The sequence below is a fragment of the Oryzias latipes genome, chromosome 18 (assembly GCF_053564925.1).
Source record: "Oryzias latipes strain Hd-rR chromosome 18, Olatipes_Hd-rR_3.1".
NCBI classification, from domain to species: domain Eukaryota; kingdom Metazoa; phylum Chordata; class Actinopteri; order Beloniformes; family Adrianichthyidae; genus Oryzias; species Oryzias latipes.
The window spans coordinates 21,432,411-21,452,754 of record NC_136254.1 but is presented as its reverse complement, the minus strand read 5'-3'; the positions used below and the strand labels follow the sequence as shown (position 1 = coordinate 21,452,754).

The 20,344-nt window shown below is 39.1% G+C and overlaps 2 protein-coding genes and 1 long non-coding RNA gene across 4 annotated transcripts; 2 read left to right on the top strand and 1 right to left on the bottom strand.

Annotated features, from left to right (window-relative positions):
• The first annotated feature begins 81 nt into the window (after positions 1-81).
• On the top strand, positions 82-6,141 carry LOC111946348 (uncharacterized). 2 transcript variants are annotated; one of them, XR_013650818.1, is made up of 10 exons: positions 82-1,447; positions 1,769-1,830; positions 1,915-2,063; positions 2,148-2,824; positions 2,913-2,977; positions 3,191-3,372; positions 3,623-3,867; positions 4,903-4,964; positions 5,052-5,200; positions 5,301-6,141. It is a non-coding gene; the product is annotated as an uncharacterized LOC111946348 (long non-coding RNA). The 2 variants fall into 2 exon arrangements; XR_013650819.1 differs by having other exon boundaries at positions 220-1,447; positions 3,620-3,867.
• A 2,741-nt stretch (positions 6,142-8,882) lies between these two features.
• Positions 8,883-16,199, top strand: LOC101155641 (claudin domain-containing protein 1). The gene is made up of 4 exons (XM_004079783.5): positions 8,883-9,652; positions 9,953-10,060; positions 10,135-10,272; positions 14,188-16,199. Exons 1-4 carry the CDS (start codon positions 9,361-9,363, stop codon positions 14,406-14,408), a joined length of 759 nt encoding a protein of 252 aa, XP_004079831.1. The 5' UTR covers positions 8,883-9,360; the 3' UTR covers positions 14,409-16,199.
• Positions 15,269-20,308, bottom strand: acy3.2 (aspartoacylase (aminocyclase) 3, tandem duplicate 2). Its single transcript, XM_011487466.4, has 7 exons — positions 19,994-20,308; positions 19,638-19,897; positions 19,373-19,568; positions 18,790-18,883; positions 18,070-18,177; positions 17,887-17,999; positions 15,269-16,459 (listed from the first exon to the last, which is right to left on the bottom strand). The coding sequence occupies exons 2-7, from the start codon at positions 19,895-19,897 to the stop codon at positions 16,214-16,216; spliced, it is 1,017 nt and encodes a 338-aa protein (XP_011485768.1). The 5' UTR covers positions 19,994-20,308; the 3' UTR covers positions 15,269-16,213.
• Positions 20,309-20,344: the final 36 nt, after the last annotated feature.

Genomic DNA, 20,344 nt, shown 5'->3' with positions numbered 1-20,344 from the left:
GATCACAACACAAACAACGCTTGTAGTCACTGCTCCAGTAACTGTCAAATCAACTTTGAAGTCAAGAACAGTTATACCAACAATCGCCGATGTATCAGGATTCTCTACACCAACAACAGAAAGTGTTTCAGTTACTAGTGCTGCATCAACCACATTGGTAAATGCAGAAATATCAGCCGCCACATTTGACCAAACAACAGTCCCAGTCACTTCTCCAATAGCTGAAGCTACCTCAACAACATCAGAAGCAGAGACAACCACACCTTATGAACCAACAACTGTATCAACAACCCCAGTAATTACAGTAATAACACCTTTGACCACAAAAACTTCATCTGATCAAATCACATCCATCATTGTTTCTGCAACACAAGTTGGCACTACACCAACTACAGCACCAGCATCAGAAACCACACGTTATATAACAAGCACAGCTGCTTTGGAATCAACAATTATATCTCGTACAAGAGAAAATGTTGCCACAACTTCACCTTTTATTGCTAAAACAACACAAAAAACAGATTTTACAGCAACACCTCTTTTTGAACAAACAACAACCAAAGGTATTCTGCCAACAGGAGCTGAGAGTACAGCTACAAAAGAATTACAAGTTACCACACTGTCTTCACCAACAGGTATAACTGTTTCAGCAATAACCTCTGGACTAATACCAACAGAAAATACAACCACAACGATCACTCCCATATCTACAGAATTACTCACACCAACAGAAGAAGTAGCCACTACAACTGGACAAAAAACAACCATTAGTCCTTCTGTAACAGCAGTTGGGACTGCCTCAACAACGTCTGCACCAGGAACAATGGAAAATATTATTTCAACTACTATACTTTCTCTCACACAAAACACACCTAAACCTTTGCAGGGAGCAACCACAGTATCATCTGTAAGTGTTACAACAATTAAAACTGAGATAAATGAAACAACAGGAGGATCCAAGATTACTACACTTATAATTCCAAGATTCACATCTGCTTCAACAATATCAAGCCCCAGAGCAACACAACGTTTTGCTCCAACTACTCCTCCGCTTAGTACAGCAGACATACCTGAACCCTCAAAAACTACCATATTTGGCCCAGTAACAACCATAAATGCATCTCCAACCAGAATTCAGAGTGGCTCAACAACAATGGCACCAAAACTTTCCACACTTTATATATTAACAAGCAAGGCTGCTTCAGGAACAAACCCACCAGGGAAAACAACCTCAGTACCTACCATTGCAACCACAGCTAGACTGACTGCACCAGCTTTATCCCCAACAATCCAACAGACGACAGGAAAAATTACAACTTCTCCAACTGCTGAGGGGGTAACAAGAAAGCGGCTTATTTTCAGAAGTGTTCAACAGAAGTTCACAGCTGATTTGGGGAATTCTACGTCTGAGGGATTCATAAACCGAGCTAAACTGATCAACACAACAGTAAGTTGAACAAACTCAAAATTATATATATTTTCAAATAAAATTGGTTGCAGTAAAATAATGTTCCATTGTTTAAAAGTACTTTCCATACAGTAAAAAAAAGCTACTTTTTTTCATAGGTTTGCTTGTCTCTAAGGCAATCTGGCAAATTTTCTGCTACTCCTTTTTAAGAAAGAATTTGTACTTTAATGGAGTGCATTCTGAGGTGTTGACAAACCCACTAAAATGCTGAATGAGAAACAAAGAAAAATGTCAGAGTTAAAGTAGTTATGCTATTTGGAAAAAATTTATTGACTAAAAGACTGTATATATTTTTTACAGCTCAAGGAATACTTTCATCCGGCATTTCCTTCATTCCTCTTTTTGACAGTGATTTCATTCAGGTAATTTATTTAAGGCATTATGATATTTTCATTTTTATTTGTGTATTTCTTGACCAATAAGCTAAGCTTGAATTACCTTTGCAGCAATGGATCTATTATCAACACCATGGATCTTAGTTTCAACTCAACATCTGTTCCAACCAACCTTCAAATTGCCACTGTTTTGATGAATGCAGCCTTGAACATCACAGCCTTCGACATTGACAAATATTTTCTCACTGTGGATGGTCAATGTAAGAAAGATTTAATATGCCACTTTTAGAAAGAAGCACTATCAAAGATCAGTTTTTGAAAATGTTTTGTCTTTTTCTTGTTAGCTTTCCTAGTAGCACCAACAACAGCAACAACTGCCACAACTACAACTGAGCTAAATATCCTCACATCAAAACTGACAAGCAAGAGAGCAACATTGACAGCTCCTACAGCTGCCTCTAATGCCACCATAGCTGCCCCAAAAGCAACCACAGCTGTACCTAAAACATCTAGTCAAACTCCTACCAATACCTCTGAGGGTCAAAACACATTTTCGCCAGCATCAGAAAGTGCCCTCCCAACAAACTCAACTCTACCTACAAAATTACCAACAACACCTTCAATCCCCACAAGGGCTTCAACTTTATTAATTGCTGTACCCACAAAGATCGCTCCAACAACCATATCTAAAACCACAGTGCCCATCACTACACGCACAACAACAGCCTCCCCGAACACAACCGTAACCACATTTGTTCCAATAACAGCCACAACACTGACGAAAAATCCACCGATTGCAGCAAATACAACCAAAACAACCCCATTGTCCCCGACAAAAACTTCCCCTACCACCATTGAAACCACCCCAAATACAACTACTAAAGCTACTACAACTCCCACAAAGGAAATTCCTCCACCAGTGTTTTATGTTACTGCAGTTATAGAGGAACCTTTTGATGCCAGACTCCTGGATAAAACCAGCTCTGTGTTTATAGAACTTGCAGCAAGAGTGGTAGCCACTGTGAGTATGACAATACTTCAATACAATCTTTCCCCTAAAAATTAAAAGTTAATTTACATTGTTTCTTAAACTATGTTTCTTCCCACAGTTTGATATTATCTTCAGAACTGAATTTGGATCTAAATTCTTGCGATCTTTTGTCATTCAATTTCGGTAAGAGCTACATGGTTGAACTGTTTTTTTTTTTTTAATTCTTACGCTCATTTATATGACAACTATTTTTGTGTGTGGCAAAAAACTAAAAGCAAAACAAAAAAACTTTAACACCCACAATATGTTCACAAACTTTTCACAATATTTTTTAGATATTTTATCATTTAATTGTTATGTTGTAGTCAATTGATTTTGTCATTTTTTTTCATACAGGTCATCTGCAGTCAGTGTAAGAGTGAATTACGCTCAAGTTGAAGTTGGAGTAGAGTTCAGAAATACTCTGACATCTGCTGAAGTACCAAAGGCTGAAGAGATTAAGGCAGTTTTAATCCGGGCGGTAAATTCCAGTGTTCTTTACAATGTCAGTCTACAAATTGACTCATTTACAGTAGAAGGTAAGAAAAAAACAATGTCCTTAAAACATCATAGTTGAATTAAAAAGAAAAGTGTTTTATTCTATTATCACAAAGAATGTGTTTAAGAAGTGTTTAATAATTCATTTGTTACTTGAACAGTCATTTATGATACATAAAAATAGTTTTGTTTGTAGTATAGATACTAAGACTCTATGTCACAAACAATCCCATAAACAAATTTTGATGTTTTGTAATTAAATACTAACTTTTTTGTTTTTAATTTTAGCAGATAAACCCACAACAAATACAACTTCAAATTCCACAAACACAGGAATTACAACTACCCCTACAACAACAACCACAACAGTTCTTACCTCAAAACCCACAACAACAACTACTACTACTGCTGCTACCACAAAGGCAGTGAAAATAAAACAGTTGATCTTCAGATCTGTTGGAGAGACATTTACCACTGATATGCTGAATACCTCATCTGCAGCTTTTACACGACGAGCTTTACTGATAAAAACTACAGTAAGTTATCTTTTTTTTCCCTTTTTTTTAAATGGGCCAAAATTAGTCAACGATTACCATATCCCTAAAGCTGCACTCACACTGAACATGATTGGCACATGAGGGGATTCGAGTCTAACTGTTAAGTCAATGTAGAGAGGTGATTTGATGTCCTGCGGCGCGATTTGAGGATCGGGCATGTCGTGTCAGTCTGTTGGCAGCGCGTTTTGAGCATCGCGGTGGGATTTGGGCATCAGACGCAGCACGTCCGGAGTTTAATTATATTTAAATTTGGCTAGGAAAATTTGGCAGAAAGATGAGAGCTGAAAGCCTCTTGCATTGGACATATTTTACTTTTGGGTTATGACTCTTTTGACACACTAGGTGTATATTTGAATTAACCCCTTTTGTAGTTTAATCTAAACTTTATTCATCTTACTTATATTTTTAACATTTTAAAATGTGCTTTAAAAATATAAAATAGTTAATCTTAAACAAATAATAGTATTAAATAGCCAAAAAAACTTGTGGCTTTGCTAGATTTACAAAAAGATTTACAAAAATGAGTAGGCTTCAAACTCTTTGAAGATTGAATCCTACTGGTATCTTATATATATCTAAGAGTCTCTTATATATCAATTAATGTGATTATTCTCTTGCAGAAAATTAAGTCATTTTGCAAACAAAAAGAAATATGAATAAATAAAAGACTAATGATTCAATCAAACCTTTATTTATATGGCAATTTACACTCCCAGTCAACTCAGTTTTACAACCTTTTCATAGCTCAACCTATTATTCTCAAGCAGTAAAGAGTATTATTGAGCTACAACAACATAGTGTTATATGATTGAACCACACTTAGCCCTTGATACAGAAACACCATAGGGATACTGCACAAAAATAACACTTCTGCTGTCACAGTAGCTGCACAAAATTGAGATTTTTAGATAAACAGAATCACATTCATGCTGTGCAGGCATGTCCATGACTGCATCTAAGGGTATAGAATATTAATTATGCATGTACACTGATCAATGTCTTGTATTTTCACAGCTTGAACCATACTTTCAACGAGCATTTACATCATTCATTTCCATTACGGTGACATCCTTCAGGTATTCTGTTTCTATCATCCTAATGAAATCATACCAGTGTTCCTAACGAATGTGTGCAGATGAGTTAATGTCATGATACTTTTACAGGAATGGGTCAATTTATAACACTATGGACCTTCGTTTTGAACCTATATCTGTTCCAACCGACTTTGAAGTCGCTTCCGTTCTGATGAAAGCAGCTCCCAACATCACTGCCTTCAACATTGACTTAAACTCCATTATTGTGGATGGCACAGGTATGTTCAGTGAAAGGAAGTCTTACTTTGAAATTTGTTAAAAAACAATAACTAAACGAATAAGGGATTACAACTAATCTCCTCCCCCCAACATTTACAGAGTTCTCTCATGGAGTACGCCAGAAGATCAGTCTCGTCACTGCATTCTGCATGGTGATGACATCGTGGCTACTATCAAGTCAGCAATGGCATCTCTGCTGACTTTAGTGAAAAGTTTGAGCTGTTTATGAAATAAACAGGAACATATTTGTAACACACAGAAAAAAATATATAAACTTTTTGAAATAATTTGTATTTAGATAATTAGTATTTAAACTTGGCTTGGAGATGATTTATAAAGGCAACTTTACAGTATTAATCATTGAAAATAGGAATGAATGTATAATTGCAAAGAATATAAACTTTTAAAGGACCGTTCTACTTTTTCCTTAATCATATCTTAAAATCTACGAATGAAGGTAAATATTTAAGTACTAATAAAAAGTGACTTCTCTTGTTTAAAAACCTTTAATTTGAAATCTCGGAATATGCCTGTCAAACATAGAAAACATTCCATCTTCAATTTTACTGAACTTCTGTCTTGAATGAAATGTTTGTCACTACTGTGTCACGAGAATATATTATCTAACTAATAAAGACATTGTATATGCTGTTAAATTATTATAAATATAATGATAGCCAATAATATATTTTATATCCACAGTCTAACTGGTTTTTAATTTAATTTTTTCATTTATCTGCTTTGTTTTCACATTTTTAAGTATTATAATGAAAAGATACATTTTTTCCCGCTAAATTTAAACCTATTTTTTCCCTTGTGAATACAGAGCTAATATATATCTTTTTAAAAAGTTATATTCTTTAAACTGTATTATGTAAAAAAAATAACACATGATATTGTACTGGAAAGGCTATAATAAATAATATTTTAGACAATCAAACACTTTTGTCTGCGTGTCTGTTTATTTTTTGGTACTTTTGTCATTTATCCAGATCTAACATTTAATCAGCATTAAGAGATGGATATCCTTTTCACTTAACGTTTTATTATTATTATTTACAGCATACCAATATTTGAAGGCTAAAGTAATTGAAAAGAAACAAAAAATAATAAATTAATAAAAAGTATGATGTTTAAGCAGTGGTTTTATTTAGTTATGTATTTTTTAACTTGTCCTGTCTAGCAGCTGAGCAAGTGGATCAGACCTAAAGGCCTCTTAGTTTGGACAGATTTTACGGGTGCAATAGGGGGTTAGGAATCTTTAGACAAACAGAGTGTATCTTTGTATAAACCCCTTTAGTTTTTGAGGGAAAGATTTTTTATAATAATTATGTTTATTTGCATTCCTTGTTGGACTGGACCGAAAAAAGAAAAGAGAGGGAAAGAGTGGAATGCTAAAGATGGAGGATAAGGGGTTCAGATGGGGGAGATGGGGTGTTGATAATAAAGTGTCTTAACACAAGAGTGTAACAAAATAATTATTCCACTGTGGGTTTAAAAAGTTTTAATTCATTTCAGGTTAATAAATAAACTTTAATATGAATACACAAATTTGAACAATCTGTCTTTCCTGACTTAATGTATATGCCAGTGACCCCATGACACGGCAAATTTCGTATTCAAGACAAAGACAAATCGTATTCACAACAGACATGTTAAGCGTAAAACACAAATGTATTCATATTTTTCTGCAAAGTTGTGCACAAATGCTTTGTGCACAGATTTGTCTTTAGGAATGTGTTTCTTTTTGACAGATTCCTTACCCCATACTATCCTTAAACCTTTCAGAATTAACTATATCCATACAAACGATAATATATTACAGGTACCTTTGGCAGACTAAAGAGCGATTTTTTAAATGACATGTTGGTTATTTTCGCAGTTCATTTTCCTACCTGCAAGTAAGACGCAATCAATCTGTGAGGCACATTCTTTTGCTTCTTGTGGACACCCATTTCATGATGTGCAGTCAACCAGCACAGACCGTCACTGGAAAGGGCTGTTCTCCACTTTGTGATGTCACAATGTGAGAGCCCGCTCGTTTTCGTGGATTGGTAGGAGCTGGTGCAGGTTTATAGAGAAAAACTCAGAAATGCGTGAATGGGTCAAAATACATCATTGGGGGTTGTTTTTGTGTGAAGAATTAACATTATAATACACTGAAAAACTCAAAAAAGAAGATTTAGCATGATATTGTAACGAAAAGAGGATGAGGGAGTACCCAGGCGCAGTGAGGATGAGGAGGCAGGAGATTTGCAGGGAGAAGGATTTTAATAACATAAACTAGAAACCAAAAACCACTGCATACGGCAGGCTAGAGGCTAGAAGCTAGAGACTCGAAACACACTAAACCAGGGAAAAACAGAATATGGACCAGCACAGGAGGAAGGGAAAGACAGGACTTAAATACATACAAGGCAACAAGACACAGGTGGAAACACTCAGGACTGATGGGGCAAGGTAAAACTCAAAACATCAACAAAACAGGAAATACTACAAAATAAAACAGGAAGTTAACTTAAAACATCACAGAACAAAAACCAACTTTAACACAAAAGCAGAAAAACCTAAAACCATGACAGATATAAGCCCTTTAAATCTTTACTGAAACTGCTCAGTTCAGTAATGTTTCAAGTATGGAGGACCTTCAAAATGATCATTTGTTTTTTATTCATCTGTAAAAGTCCGATAACTGAACCAATCTTCAAAAGAATCCAAATATATAAATGTAAATGCATTTTTATAAAAAGAAGGCATCTAAAGCTCCTTCATGTAATCAACAAATATCCATATTGTAGTGGCGGTCATGTGCACGTTGGGTCTGCTGGCACCGGGGCATTGTGGGATGCGATCCCCAAGTCAAAATAGGGCTGAGAGTGGATGTTTATTTTGCTCATGTTTCTTTTCAAATGGGTGTTTTGTTGTTCCACCCTTAGTTAATACTTCCTGTTATGTTTGTCTCTTTTTGTTGCACCATGAGTGTGAGAAGGGGAGAGGATGTTAACACTTGTGTGATGTTCAATACTGTGTGTTCAAAAGAAATGGGCTTAATGATGGGGCAGTAGAATATGCAGTCAGCTTCTCATTCTGCCTCCTTTTCTCTGAGGCTGTACGGAGTCGTGTGGTGTTTGGGAAACGGACTGTTCTGTAGTGCAGTCAGTTGATTGATGGTTCAGTTGGCTGACAGCTCGGCTCCCGTTTTCCCGCTCCAAGCGACATACCAGCTGATCCTCTGCAATAATAAGCTCAATATTAAGTCATGTCTTGAATGTGACGTGTTTGAAATTCACAATTTTAATAAGTAAAACTGCTTCTTTTCGCATCAATATTTTATTTGTCATTTGCAAGATACAATAGACAATTACGACATAACAATACAGAATGAAATAGTTTTTATCTTGATAATCTTAACTATTAAGACCAAACATGTAAGTAATATATTTTTTTAAATTAGTGTTTAATAACCTAATAAAGCAATCATAGAAGGAAATGAATGTGAAACTAAAAATAAAAAATGGAAAAGAAAAAAAACAGAAATGCGGGAGTTAATTTACTAATCCAAAAAGTTTACATATGTTAATGTTTGTTTGTTTTTTAGCCTTTGTATTTTTCGAAGCACAAATTCTTTTCCTATCAACTGAAGACAATGTGAGGCTAGCTAAACGCATGACGCCGGCCGGTCAGCGGAACCGGAAGTGGATGTCTCCAGGAGATTAGTGTGTTTACATCTCAGGAGTAGCCTCCGCGCACCCGGCGTCACCCCGCCGTCCACAGGAGACCCCTGAGATTTTCCTTTCCATTTCCCCGCTGGCTTGAACGCCGTTCTCTGAATGTATGTTTTAACTTTCCTGCTGTGGTTGGGAGAGTCGTGATTCTGGACTTGAGCTGCGGGATTGTTGTCGCGGAGTCGGCCCATCATCATCCAGTCTGTGGAAGTGGGACAAGCGAACAGATGGTGCTTTACGGACGCGGGCTGCAGAGCTGCCCACGTCCGTCCATTTAAACTATGAACTTCTAATCAGTGACATAAACACTTGACCTTTACCACCGTAAATAATGTCTGGGTCTCAAGGCTGAGAGAGAACGGAGAAATATTTATCCGCCGATTAAATTGTCGGTTTAGTTAATCCCCGCTGACGCGCGTCTGTGTTGGTGAACAATGGTGGACAACCGTTACGCCACCGCGCTGGTCATCGCCTGCGTGCTGAGCTTGCTGGCCACCGTGTACCTCTCCGTGGCCATTGGGACGCAGCACTGGTACCAGTACAGCAGTCCCACCGTGCGCGGAGAGGCCAACCTGTCCGAGCTGCGGTCCCTCTACGAGGAGTTCATGGAGGGGGAGTTCGACGAGAAAACCTACAGCGACACTCTGTTCCGTCTGAACGGGACGACGGGCCTTTGGTGGCGGTGTGTGTTCGTTCCCACCACCCCTCTGTGGTACAAGGAACCAGGTTGGTCCATTTGAAAACTGCACCAAGCTCTCTTCGTTGTTTTTTTTTTTTTTTGCACTGAACTGCTGTAGCAACTGAATTCCCCCAACGTGGGATCAATAAAGAATATCTCTATCTCCAAAATGAGCTCCAAACACTGAACAACTTGTTTGGCATATCGACTCTTTAAATCAAAGGTCTGTTGATACCTGGAACCAACATGGGAACATGTTGGGAACCAAACCTGAGATCTTCAGATAGATCCAGTGATTGTATCATTCAAAACAGATTTTCCAACCACGGCTGATTTTGATCTTTCAGATCTCAAGATGGAGCTGCATTGTCGAAGCTTTACCGTACCGGAGCAGTTCACCCCCAAATACAAAGAACCGGGGAACCACAACAGTGGGGAGGACATGATTCGCACATGTAGGTTCCACAAAACTCCAAAGTTCCCCTCAGAAATAATATTGTCTACCTAACAAGTCTCTCTGTGTGTGAAGACCTGTGGAGGTGTCAGTTTCTGCTGCCTCTGGGGTCCCTGGGTCTGGTGGTTCTGGCCGGCCTCACTGGTGTCCTTGCATGTCTCTGCCGAAGCCTGGCCCCTACTCTGGGTATAGGAATTCTCCATTTGCTTGCCGGTAAGACTCATTTCGGTGCAACAAGCAGCACTAACTGAGCCCCCGTGGCCAATAAATAGGGTATCTGGTTAAATTTCATTTTCTACATCACAGTCCAAACTGTTTTGATATTTGATAGCTCCAATATTCCTTGCCATTTTTGTTGCACCGCTAATGCTAGGCTTGGGGTTGTGAGGGGCTGTAAGTGAGCAAAAGAAAGTGTAAACAAAGGCATGATGGGAAATAAAGTCAGGCTCTGGTCTTAGGATAAAGAAGAACTGGTGGTGTGGCTACCATCCTCTCCTGACCTCACAGCCCTATTGAGAACCTTTTGGAGCATCCTCAAACAAAAGATCTCTGAGGGAGGGAGCCAGTTCACTCCCTAATGGCCCGTACACACCGGGACGAATATTCGCCAGCGTTTTTCAACACGTTTTTTGTGTTCACACCCAGGCGATTTTCGCTGACGATGAGCCGAGTGAACATGCAATTTCATTCCCTGACATTAGATGGCGCTTAATGTAAACAGAAATACTCCTGTACACAAGGTGGCGCTGCGCAACTTTACGCTTCTTAAAGTCGCTTTTCACTCAGAAGAAGAGAGCAAGTATTTACGCGCTTGTCAGAATCAAACAAAGAAAACATGAATATTTTAAGCACCAGTTGGTTCGGGGATATTTTATAATGTCCGTCATTATTTTTTCGCGGCAGTGTAGACGCTACTTGACGTCTATCTTCTTCACTGGTATATGTGCTCAGAAAGGCAGTTTTGTGTTTGAGCGCCCCCAAGTTGTGTTTTACTGTAATTTCAGAAGCTCCAGACACGTGTGCAAAAGCGCCATTCTCATTGGTCGTATAGTTTTCGACGTGGCGCGTCGAACCAAAAAAAAGAACCCGAGGCGTTTTTTAAAAAGTGACGCTTTGACGCGTGCCCTTTGTTTAGTCACGAGGCGTTAAACGTTGGCGAAATTAGTCCCGGTGTGTACGGGCCTTAACAGCGGCTATTCTGACATCCTGCAACGTAATTCAAGCAGAAACCCTCCAAAAAGTTCAGTGGATGCAAGAGTTGTGAAGCTGCTACAAAAAAAGGAGGTCCCATGTTAAAATGTAACTTGACCTATTTAGATGCTTTTGATTTCAGTGAATTTGACCTCCAAAATCCTAGCAATTCAACAAATGGCCATTTTTATTCATGGTACTTTCAATTTTTGTTGTGCTTAATAATTAGGAATTTTCATTTTTAAAGAAACAAATGGATGGTCATCTGGAGATTTGCTTTATAACCTAAAAATATCTTTTGCAGAATAATTGAAGATGGCCACATTTAACATATCCAAGTGTATTTTTATATTTTAAGCATATTTCTACATTTTTAAAGCTCTGAGTTCACGGTTTAGCTGTAATTGCACTAATTTTTTAAACGCACTAAACATATGTAAAATCTTTGCTTTGATACGCCGCCCTGCACTCCGTGGGGCAAAAAACCGAGCTTTGTTCAAAAATAAAATGTGTTGCTGGGACTTCTTGAAGCACCGTCGTATGTTTGTTTCCTCTTAATCTCAAGTTTTTTTTGATTCCTTCCTCAGATAGTGAAATGCTTTTGAACCCCCATCCTCAGGACGCACCGTCCCGCATGCTTTTGTTGAAGGGTGCAGCTCCTCATAAATCTCTGCAGAAACCTATCAGTGATGCCGGGTGTGTTTACGCAGGAACAATGCAGAGCAGTGCGCCCCGAGGAACAAGCCCTGCTAATTACTGCATTTAGTGATAAATCATGCCTAAATGAGTCATCTGAACGATTTATGCTATGTTTAAAATGCTGGTTTTTTATCTGGAATTTGAGTTGTTTGAAACTATTTGCAATTACCAGAACCAGATCTAAAGAAAAATATCAAGTTTGTGTGAGAAGACGTGAAGTGTTGACACTGAAATATGAATTATTCCAGGTGAGTCAGACTTTTCTTGGGTGCAAACACCCTTAGGGGGAAAAGGTACGTTCTGACTAGGCCTGCACAATATACCGCAAATTTATCGTTATCGCAATATCCAGCTCTGCAATATGCATATCGCAAAAGACGGCGAATATCGCAATAAATCGCAAACCCAAAATGTGTTAAAACAATCTTCTAGCAGCTTGAAGCATTTAACGAATCAAATAAATCCCTTCATGCTTTGACCAATCAGATGGACGCCTTCCCATTGTAGAAGGCCTATTATGTTAACCCTGGTCCTGAAGAGCCTCAACCCTGCCTGTTTTCCAGCTCTCCTTAACCAGCTTGCTGTTGATTGGCTGACTCAAGTGATTTCACATCCTGATTGACTGAACACACCTGATTTTGGTTATCATTATCGAGCAGTCTAGGGAGAATTGGAAAACAGACAGGGTTGAAGCTCTTGAGGACCAGGGTTAGCCACCCTGACGTTTGTCCCCCATGTCGATGAGGGTCATTTGGAGTATAATTTTTAAACTGTTGCAATGAAATGGGAATGATGTTTTTGTTTATTTTTCTATTTGTTTATTTACCGCAAATTCATCGTTATCGCAATATTGATCACTAATATCGCATATCGCAAGTTTTCCTCATATCGTGCAGCCCTAGTTCTGACCAACACATTCCACAGCGCTCACTTTGGTGCAGTGAACATGTCGTACTTTTCATTTGTTTGTCTCGCTTCCAAACTCTGGAGCCAAACCAGACCGCCTGCGCGACACCCCCAGATGCTTGTTCAGAGCGATACAGCGTCCTTGGGGGTGCACTCCCACAAATCAATTTTTTTCGGCTGTTAGAGCATCACTCTCTTGATAGTCTGAGGATATAGTATATAACCCTTTTCTTTTATATTAAAATAGTTTTCCTAGATTAAGTAAATTCAATTTTTAACAAATTGTACACCCCCCCCCCCCCCCCCCCGACTCATCCAAAGTCTCTCTAAATCAAAAACTATATTGCAACTATAACCTCCCAAAAATCCAAAACTGGTTGTATCGATCATTTACACGACTTTCACGCAGCAATCACAAATTTTGTAAGAACTTTATTAGTCAACGCACCAGCAGCTGTAACATCATGTCGTTCCCCGGTTTGTGTGCTATATAGGGCTGCCTGAATCTACAATTTCAAAGTTGGAAATTTCCCAGAAGTCTCTGCAAAAAAAAACATTTATGCTCACTAGATAGGTGTATATAGACCATAGTGCCTTGTGTTTATCAATTTGGCAAATGTGACGCATATTTGCCGTAGTAGTGAGCATGTCTCTGAATTGCATTACTTGATAGGCCTGCACTATATAATCTTTCAGGGGTCAGTGAATTAATTTGGACGTATCCACCCCCCCATAAGTCTGCAGCTTTTTGCTACTGTATGTGACGTCAAAGATTTAGATTTTAAAACTCTGAAAACGGTGGCATTTTTCTGACGAAAAGAAAATGTAGCTCAAAATTGCATTTCTGAGTATTGGCATAGTTCACATTGCTTCTTTAAGCAGGCGCACTGTTCTGCATTGTTCCTACGTAAACACACCAGGCGTCACTGAAAGGTTTTCTGTAGAGATCATCCTGCATTCTTCATTGGGTGGGTTTGAGCGCTGAAAGCAAGCGGGACGTTGCGGTTCAAAAGAACCTCACTACCTGGGGAAGGAATCAGAAAATACTTGAGATTAAGAGGAAACGAGGTGCGATTAGAAGAACCTACGACGGTTCTTCCAGGAACAAAAAATCCCTGCAACAAATGACAAATTTTTAAACTAAAGTCTGCAGCATTTCCGGATGTATCTGGCTTTTTCCTTTTTTCCACTGAAGCATTAAAAAACTTTAAAAAATTCTGATTTTCATTCCTCTTGTTTTATTTGTGATGTCAGATTTGATCCTTCCGGTAGAAACTGTCAAAAATGCGGATGAAACTCTAGTGTTTTGACTGAACTTCTTTTCTTCCGCAGGTCTCTGCACTTTAGCCACGGTGTGCTGTTACCTGGCTGGGATGGACCTGCTCCACAGGGTCTCCGTGCTCCCCGATAAGGTGGACGGCTCTCTGGGGTGGTCTCTCTATCTGGCTCTGGTTTCCTCGCCTCTGCACATGATGGCGGCGGCGCTGCTTCTGTGGGCGGCGCGCAGCCACAGCCAGAACTACTACCGCATGACCGCCTACCGTGTGGCGTAGACGACTCACAAACCCATTATAACTGAACTTTGACGCCAAGATGATTTTTTTTTCCAAGTACATCTGCATGTTTTCCAAGTGCACATAATCAGAAAGTCCACTACAGTCTTTTTTTTTTTTTATCTTTAGGTCGTCGTCTTTTTTTTTTTTTTACCAAAAACAAAAAAAAAAAAGCTTGGTATTGGAGGAACATTTATTGATATCTAGCATGTCAGTAAAAATCCAAAACCATAAAACATCCAAAAAGGCTTGAATGTTGCTCATCAATGGGCATGGCTTTAAAAGATCTAAAAAGCCTACCGGTAATTGAGGGAGATGTTGTGGCTGAAAAAAAACAATCAATGACACGTGAAACACGGACTCTGCTACGTCCAGAAGGACAAAAGAAGCTACAACTGCCGAAGATAAACAGTTTTTTACGATTGTTGGTGTTTTTTATTTTTTGTTTGTTAGCAAAAAGCGTCCATAAATAACAAACCAAGACATGTAAGAGTTTGGGGAAAAAAACCAGGTATCTGATGTGTCATGTTAACCAGAAGCACAGAGTTGGAACCCGCCGCCCCCCTTGAGCCTGGAAGCTGAGGGGGTCCAAACCGCTTTCAAACCGAAACCTTTCACAAAGTAAAATCACAAAACGGTACCAACTCCCGTCGTCTTTGTTCCAGGTCAGTCCTGAGTCTTTAAACACCCTCAATCCGATGCTCTTCTTTAAACTTCTCTGTTTTCGTCGTCTGCGCTGCATTTCGTTTGTGCGATCTGTTTAAAAAAGCCTTTTTTGTTGTTTTTCCTGAAATGTTATCACACTCATTTCCTGAAATGGTGGAATGCTTCAATCACTCAAGACGCACACTGAATATTCCTGTCTAGTCTTTTTATTTCGTTTGTCCAGCTTGGCTGCAATATGATCGATGTACATGACAAAACACAACAAACAGTGTTCCAATAGTTTACAGCAGTCATGCAGCAAAGGAAATGTGCGACTGGTGTGTGACGAATGACTGCAGGCTGCAGGTTTGTTTTGGTTTTTATTTCGGATGTCACCCAAAGATCCATGTGAGTTTGATGGATTTCTCCTATTGTGGGACCTAAAAAAAAAAAAAAAACAGCAGCTGTCTGTAATGCACAAAGGTGCGGGACACAGCCGAGGATTGTGGGAGCCCAAAAACGCGTCATCTGTCATTTCAGCCGCTTTCAGAGCAGCTTTAAGGCGACTGTTGTTACTTTTTGTTCCGTAAAGGTCACATTTCTGTTTCCCTTTTTTTGTACTGAATTGACATGTCGTTTATCTTTTCAGTGATTTTGAGTTATTGGTGTATTTTTCATGTAAGTTCTGTTACGTTTTTTTAGTACAACTAAAGATAAAGGATGATTTAGTCCACATAGTTGTGTTCACATTTTGTTTACCTCATACTTGTTCTTGTGAACTTGTTTTTAACAGTGTTTTTGTCATTCGGATTACATTTTTTGTTGCCACCGTAGCGAAAAAAAACAATCAATTTGCTTCCTTGGCATTATGAATGTAATTTAAAGGCCATATTATGATAAGCTACCCCCTCCCCTTTTGCACATGCCCCAAATGTTGCTATGGTAACTGGTAGTAAAAGTATTTTTTTGATGTAATTAAGGTTCCACGGTCCTTTCTAAAACATGTTTTGAAATATTTGTGAATGCATTTAAAAGCACAAGAAGCGTCTCACTCCTCTGTATCCTGTGATGTTTGTGACTCCTCCGTGTAAACTTTGTGTCGTAAACTTTTAAAGGGTGCGTTAGAATAAAAAAATGTTTCCTTTTTTTTGAAGCACCTCTCATTCCTCTTCCTCTGACGTTAATGCCCGCTCGTCGGCCTGCTCCTCTTCCTCCGTCTGCGCCCGGATGGCGGGGATCGCCAGCCGCCTCTTCCTGGCCAGCGAGAGTGCGATGCCCTTCTCGTAGTAGGAGCACTCGTTTATGAAGAGGGCATAAAGGGGCTCGCCGCCTTCATACCTCAGGGTCTCCCCTGTGAACGTCTGGAACAAGGGGTCATGGGGCCGGAGCAGGCAGAAGTCTCGATCCTGTGAGGAGAAATGGAGAAACGTGACTCACAAAATAAAACTGCTGTCTGGCCCGTTTCAAAATAAAAGCTTAAGAGGGCTCACAGGTTCTGGGTTTCTTGAAAAGCATTCAAGCGGACACATACGAAGTCTGCACCTCGCTAATCTCTACAAGGGAAATCTGTTGACACCGTATCCAGTTTGAGTGTTTCATGACCAGTCATCAAACACAATATAAAGATTGCTGATGGATGAAATTTAACATCTATATGCCGACTCAGCTTAAGTGAAAAGCTGCTGAAAGCTTTAAACAGCTCCCAACACTCCTTAGATTTATTCAAAAAGTCACAAATGTTTGTTTATGATACCTTTTTCCTGTATTGTGTTCAAGTTTATATCTAATTTTAAACATTAATTAAAATCTATTTCACACATAAAAAAAATTAAAACTTTTTTTTTTTACAAGAAAACATGTTCTCAAAACATAAAACTAGAGTTCAGACAGTTAATTTTACACTAGCAGTTTAAACATTTTTTTGAATAATATTTATAACTTACTACAGTAAATATACCTTTTTAATCATTTTCTACACATTTTCGACACTATAATTGGGTCAGGATTTTATTGTTTAAAGTACCAAAAATTTTAAATTATCTTATTTTTTAAATATCATCCACCAAGACATACAAAATTTTGAAAACTAATGTAAAATTAATTTATACAGTAAAAATGTAAATATATTTGTCTTGAAATTTCCCCTAATCTTTAGCAAAATGTAGTCTATTTAAGTGTACTACATTTATACTTAGTCTATACTAAACGTGAGGCTGTCTACTTGAAGTTCACTTTTTACATAACATATATTTTGAAACTTAAAATGTTTCAATTTTGTCTAAATTATTATTGAGTTAGCCTACCTCAAACACAACACATAAAAAGTCTATATTAGACTTGCAATACTTATGCTTAAGTATACCCAAATAAACTTTGTGTACTATTTTTCTAAAGGGATGTGTTTACTGGACTCCTTCAGCTCACTTTTTAAACATGTGACTTTAAAACCAATTAATGGATGCTGTTAAATTCATGTCCTGCTGATTATGCCGTAAATCATTTGACAGGAGGACTAATGATTCACTAGCTGCTAATTGATAAGTTACTCCAGGACTTGAATAAAATCACTGAGGACAAAAGAAAAAAAGCTTTTACAGACTCATGTTTTTAACATGTTCTTCTGCCATTTTTCTGATGACGGACGACATATAGAGAGAAATTCCCGCATAAAATTGCATTTCTGAGTATTTCTTTATCCAAATTCTTGTGAATCATGAGCAGATTAAAAAAAATGCAGTTTAAAAAAGATTGTAGCTTGTGTTTGAGGAGATGATGTTAGCTTATCTACTTCAAGTGAGGATATTTGAATTCTCACATTCCTACAAGGACATACCTGGAGATGAGAGTGAATGGCTGCTGTGATGTTGTGAGTCTTGCTGTCCCTGGGGTAGTCGATGTTTTTGACCAGGGTGAACACATCCACCCATCCTCCTTCAAATACAGCGCCTGTCATGAGAAGAGGGCAGCGCTGAAGCACAAGCCACAGCTTCAAACAATGCTCACAAGAAGCGGGTACCTGAGTTAAAGAGGCCAACCCAGTCCAGCATGTGCCGCACGCCTGCGCTCATCACCGCATAGATGTCCGATCTGACCCCCCCGTGCGGCTGAGGGCCGATCTCCATGGCTGCAGGAAGTCGAGACATTCAGGTTTGGTTTCTTGATTATGGATTTCTTTTTTTAGGCTCCTTTGAGTCGAGGTCATTTCTGTGTGAACATCCTATAAACTTGATCTAGCTGGTGGTCATTTTTGTTAGTGTTCGGGGCTTCCCAACCCTGTTCCTGAAGATCTACAATCCTGCTGTGACTACTGTACTGCTGAGTCAGGTGGTTCCAGCTTCTGATAGACTGAAAACATCCAAACCAAATGATTAAGACTGCTAGAAAGGACACAGTGGTACAGCTTTAGGACCAGCTTCAGATAGTAATCCTCAACTCTTCAACATCATTTGGGATGCCACAAGGCTCCATGTTGGAGCTTCTGCTCTTTTTGGTTTACCTCCTTTCTCCGCGTTCATTGCTTATAAAAGCTGGCTTCTTCATTCACTCATATGCTAACAACAGCCAGGATTTCCACACCTTTTCAGTAAAACCACCTCTGTCATGTGTTGATGTTATTACAAACTGTTTATTTTTTAAGCTTTTTTTTTTTTTTTTCTACACTTTGGCTTAGTTGTTTTATAAACCATTTTAAAAAAATAGTCAGCTCTTGTAGTTTTTTTTCTCTCTTTAAACTTACCAAATCCATGTTTTCCAACAGAATCAAGAGAGTATGATTCCTTCCCTGAAATGCCAAGATGGATGAATCTCATTGGTGTATCTGGCATTCGTCTCTGAAAAAAAAGTGCAAATTCAATTTGATCTCCAAGAGGGACAAATATTGAAAATACATACTTTTAAAATAAATGTATTCTCTTATAAATAATCCTTAAAACGCTTGACACGACTCATGCAAATGCAATAGAGCAAAATAAAATACTCTTACACATATTTTAAATACAATAGAAACTATTTCATGTTTGCATTCAAATAATGTGTATTTTCCATGTCACCAATATGATCCGTTCCTCATCTGATTCACAAAAATTTGAATAAATATACTCAGAAATGTCATTTTAGGCTTTAATTTCCTTAATATATGTCCTCCTTCTCCAAAAAGACCATTTTCATTGGAGTGGGTCTTTAAAAATGACATGCACCTCAGAACTAAATTCCAATAAATTCTGAAATAATGGGAATTCATTGGTTACATTAACCGAAAAAACATGGATTTATCATAAATGAAAAAAAGATGACAGTGAAAAGGGAGAAGTTTCACAGACCTGCAGGTGCTTGAAAATGTGCAGGCAGATCCAGTCGCAGTCTGAGTAAGCGATGAAGCACAGGCCCATGTTGGCTGTGGTGCTATGAAGGTCACAAACCAGATCCACAGCTCCTGGACCACCTTTAGGACCGAGCATGGTGTTTAGTTCCTGGGCCCGGAGGACCTCGTAGGGGGGCGAGTCCGATGTGGGACCGCTGAGAGACAAAAACTTGATCACAAACAGATCCTTGAGGGTGGACAGCATTTTTTTCTCATCATCTCACTTGAGGGTGGCTAGGGTGAAGCAGCGGTTCAGGTCGGTGTCTGTGTATCGGCGGCACTGCTGGACGGCCCTCGGGTTGGACAGCACGGTTAGCATGGATGTGTGCTCTTCGCCGTCATCCTCCTCTCCCTCCGAGGCTCTTCTCTGCAACTTTAGCACGTCTCTCACCAAGTAGACTCCTGGCAATTCGTTGCCATGGGTACCACCACACACAGCGATCCGGGACAACCTGGGCAAACACACTGGCTCATCTACATCCATCTGACTCAGAAGAAACAAGAGCAGAGTTAAGAAGCGTGTTCAAAGTCTTGGGTTGAGTAAAAACAAAAAACAAAAAAGAAAGTAAATTTAAATTACCTGGCTCGTCTTTCTTCCAGAAATGTGTAAAGGAACAGTTTTGACACCAAAGTCAGTCTCTTAAATCCAGTTTGGACAATCAGGATGAAATGTTTTCGGATTCCTGCTTTTTTTTTTTTACCCAACGTCCCACCTAGCTGTTAGCTGTCGCACCCCTCTTCCACCCTCTCCCTGGCTTTCACGCTGTTTCCCTGATTCAGCATCCCTCCCTCTGTTCTCGCCGCTTGTTGTTGCCCTCCCACCGTCTCATCCACCTCTGCACTACAGCACTTCCCCGGCAGGGTGTGTCCCCAAGTGATGCGGTGCATCTGTCCTTTCTCCTGTAGTCACCCCCCCATCCACACACGATTC

Bases quoted from the DNA above. Each gene is read 5' to 3' on its own strand.
- LOC101155641 (XM_004079783.5), top strand. From the start codon at position 9,361: ATGGTGGACAACCGTTACGCCACCGCGCTGGTCATCGCCTGCGTGCTG. The intron at 9,653-9,952 runs GTTGGTCCATTT...TTGATCTTTCAG, and splicing joins TCTGTGGTACAAGGAACCAG to ATCTCAAGATGGAGCTGCAT. The intron at 10,273-14,187 runs GTAAGACTCATT...TTTCTTCCGCAG, and splicing joins AATTCTCCATTTGCTTGCCG to GTCTCTGCACTTTAGCCACG.
- acy3.2 (XM_011487466.4), bottom strand. From the start codon at position 19,897: ATGGATGTAGATGAGCCAGTGTGTTTGCCCAGGTTGTCCCGGATCGCT. The intron at 18,884-19,372 runs GTCTGTGAAACT...CTTTTTTTTCAG, and splicing joins ACATTTTCAAGCACCTGCAG to AGACGAATGCCAGATACACC. The intron at 18,000-18,069 runs GTACCCGCTTCT...TTCTCATGACAG, and splicing joins GGTTGGCCTCTTTAACTCAG to GCGCTGTATTTGAAGGAGGA.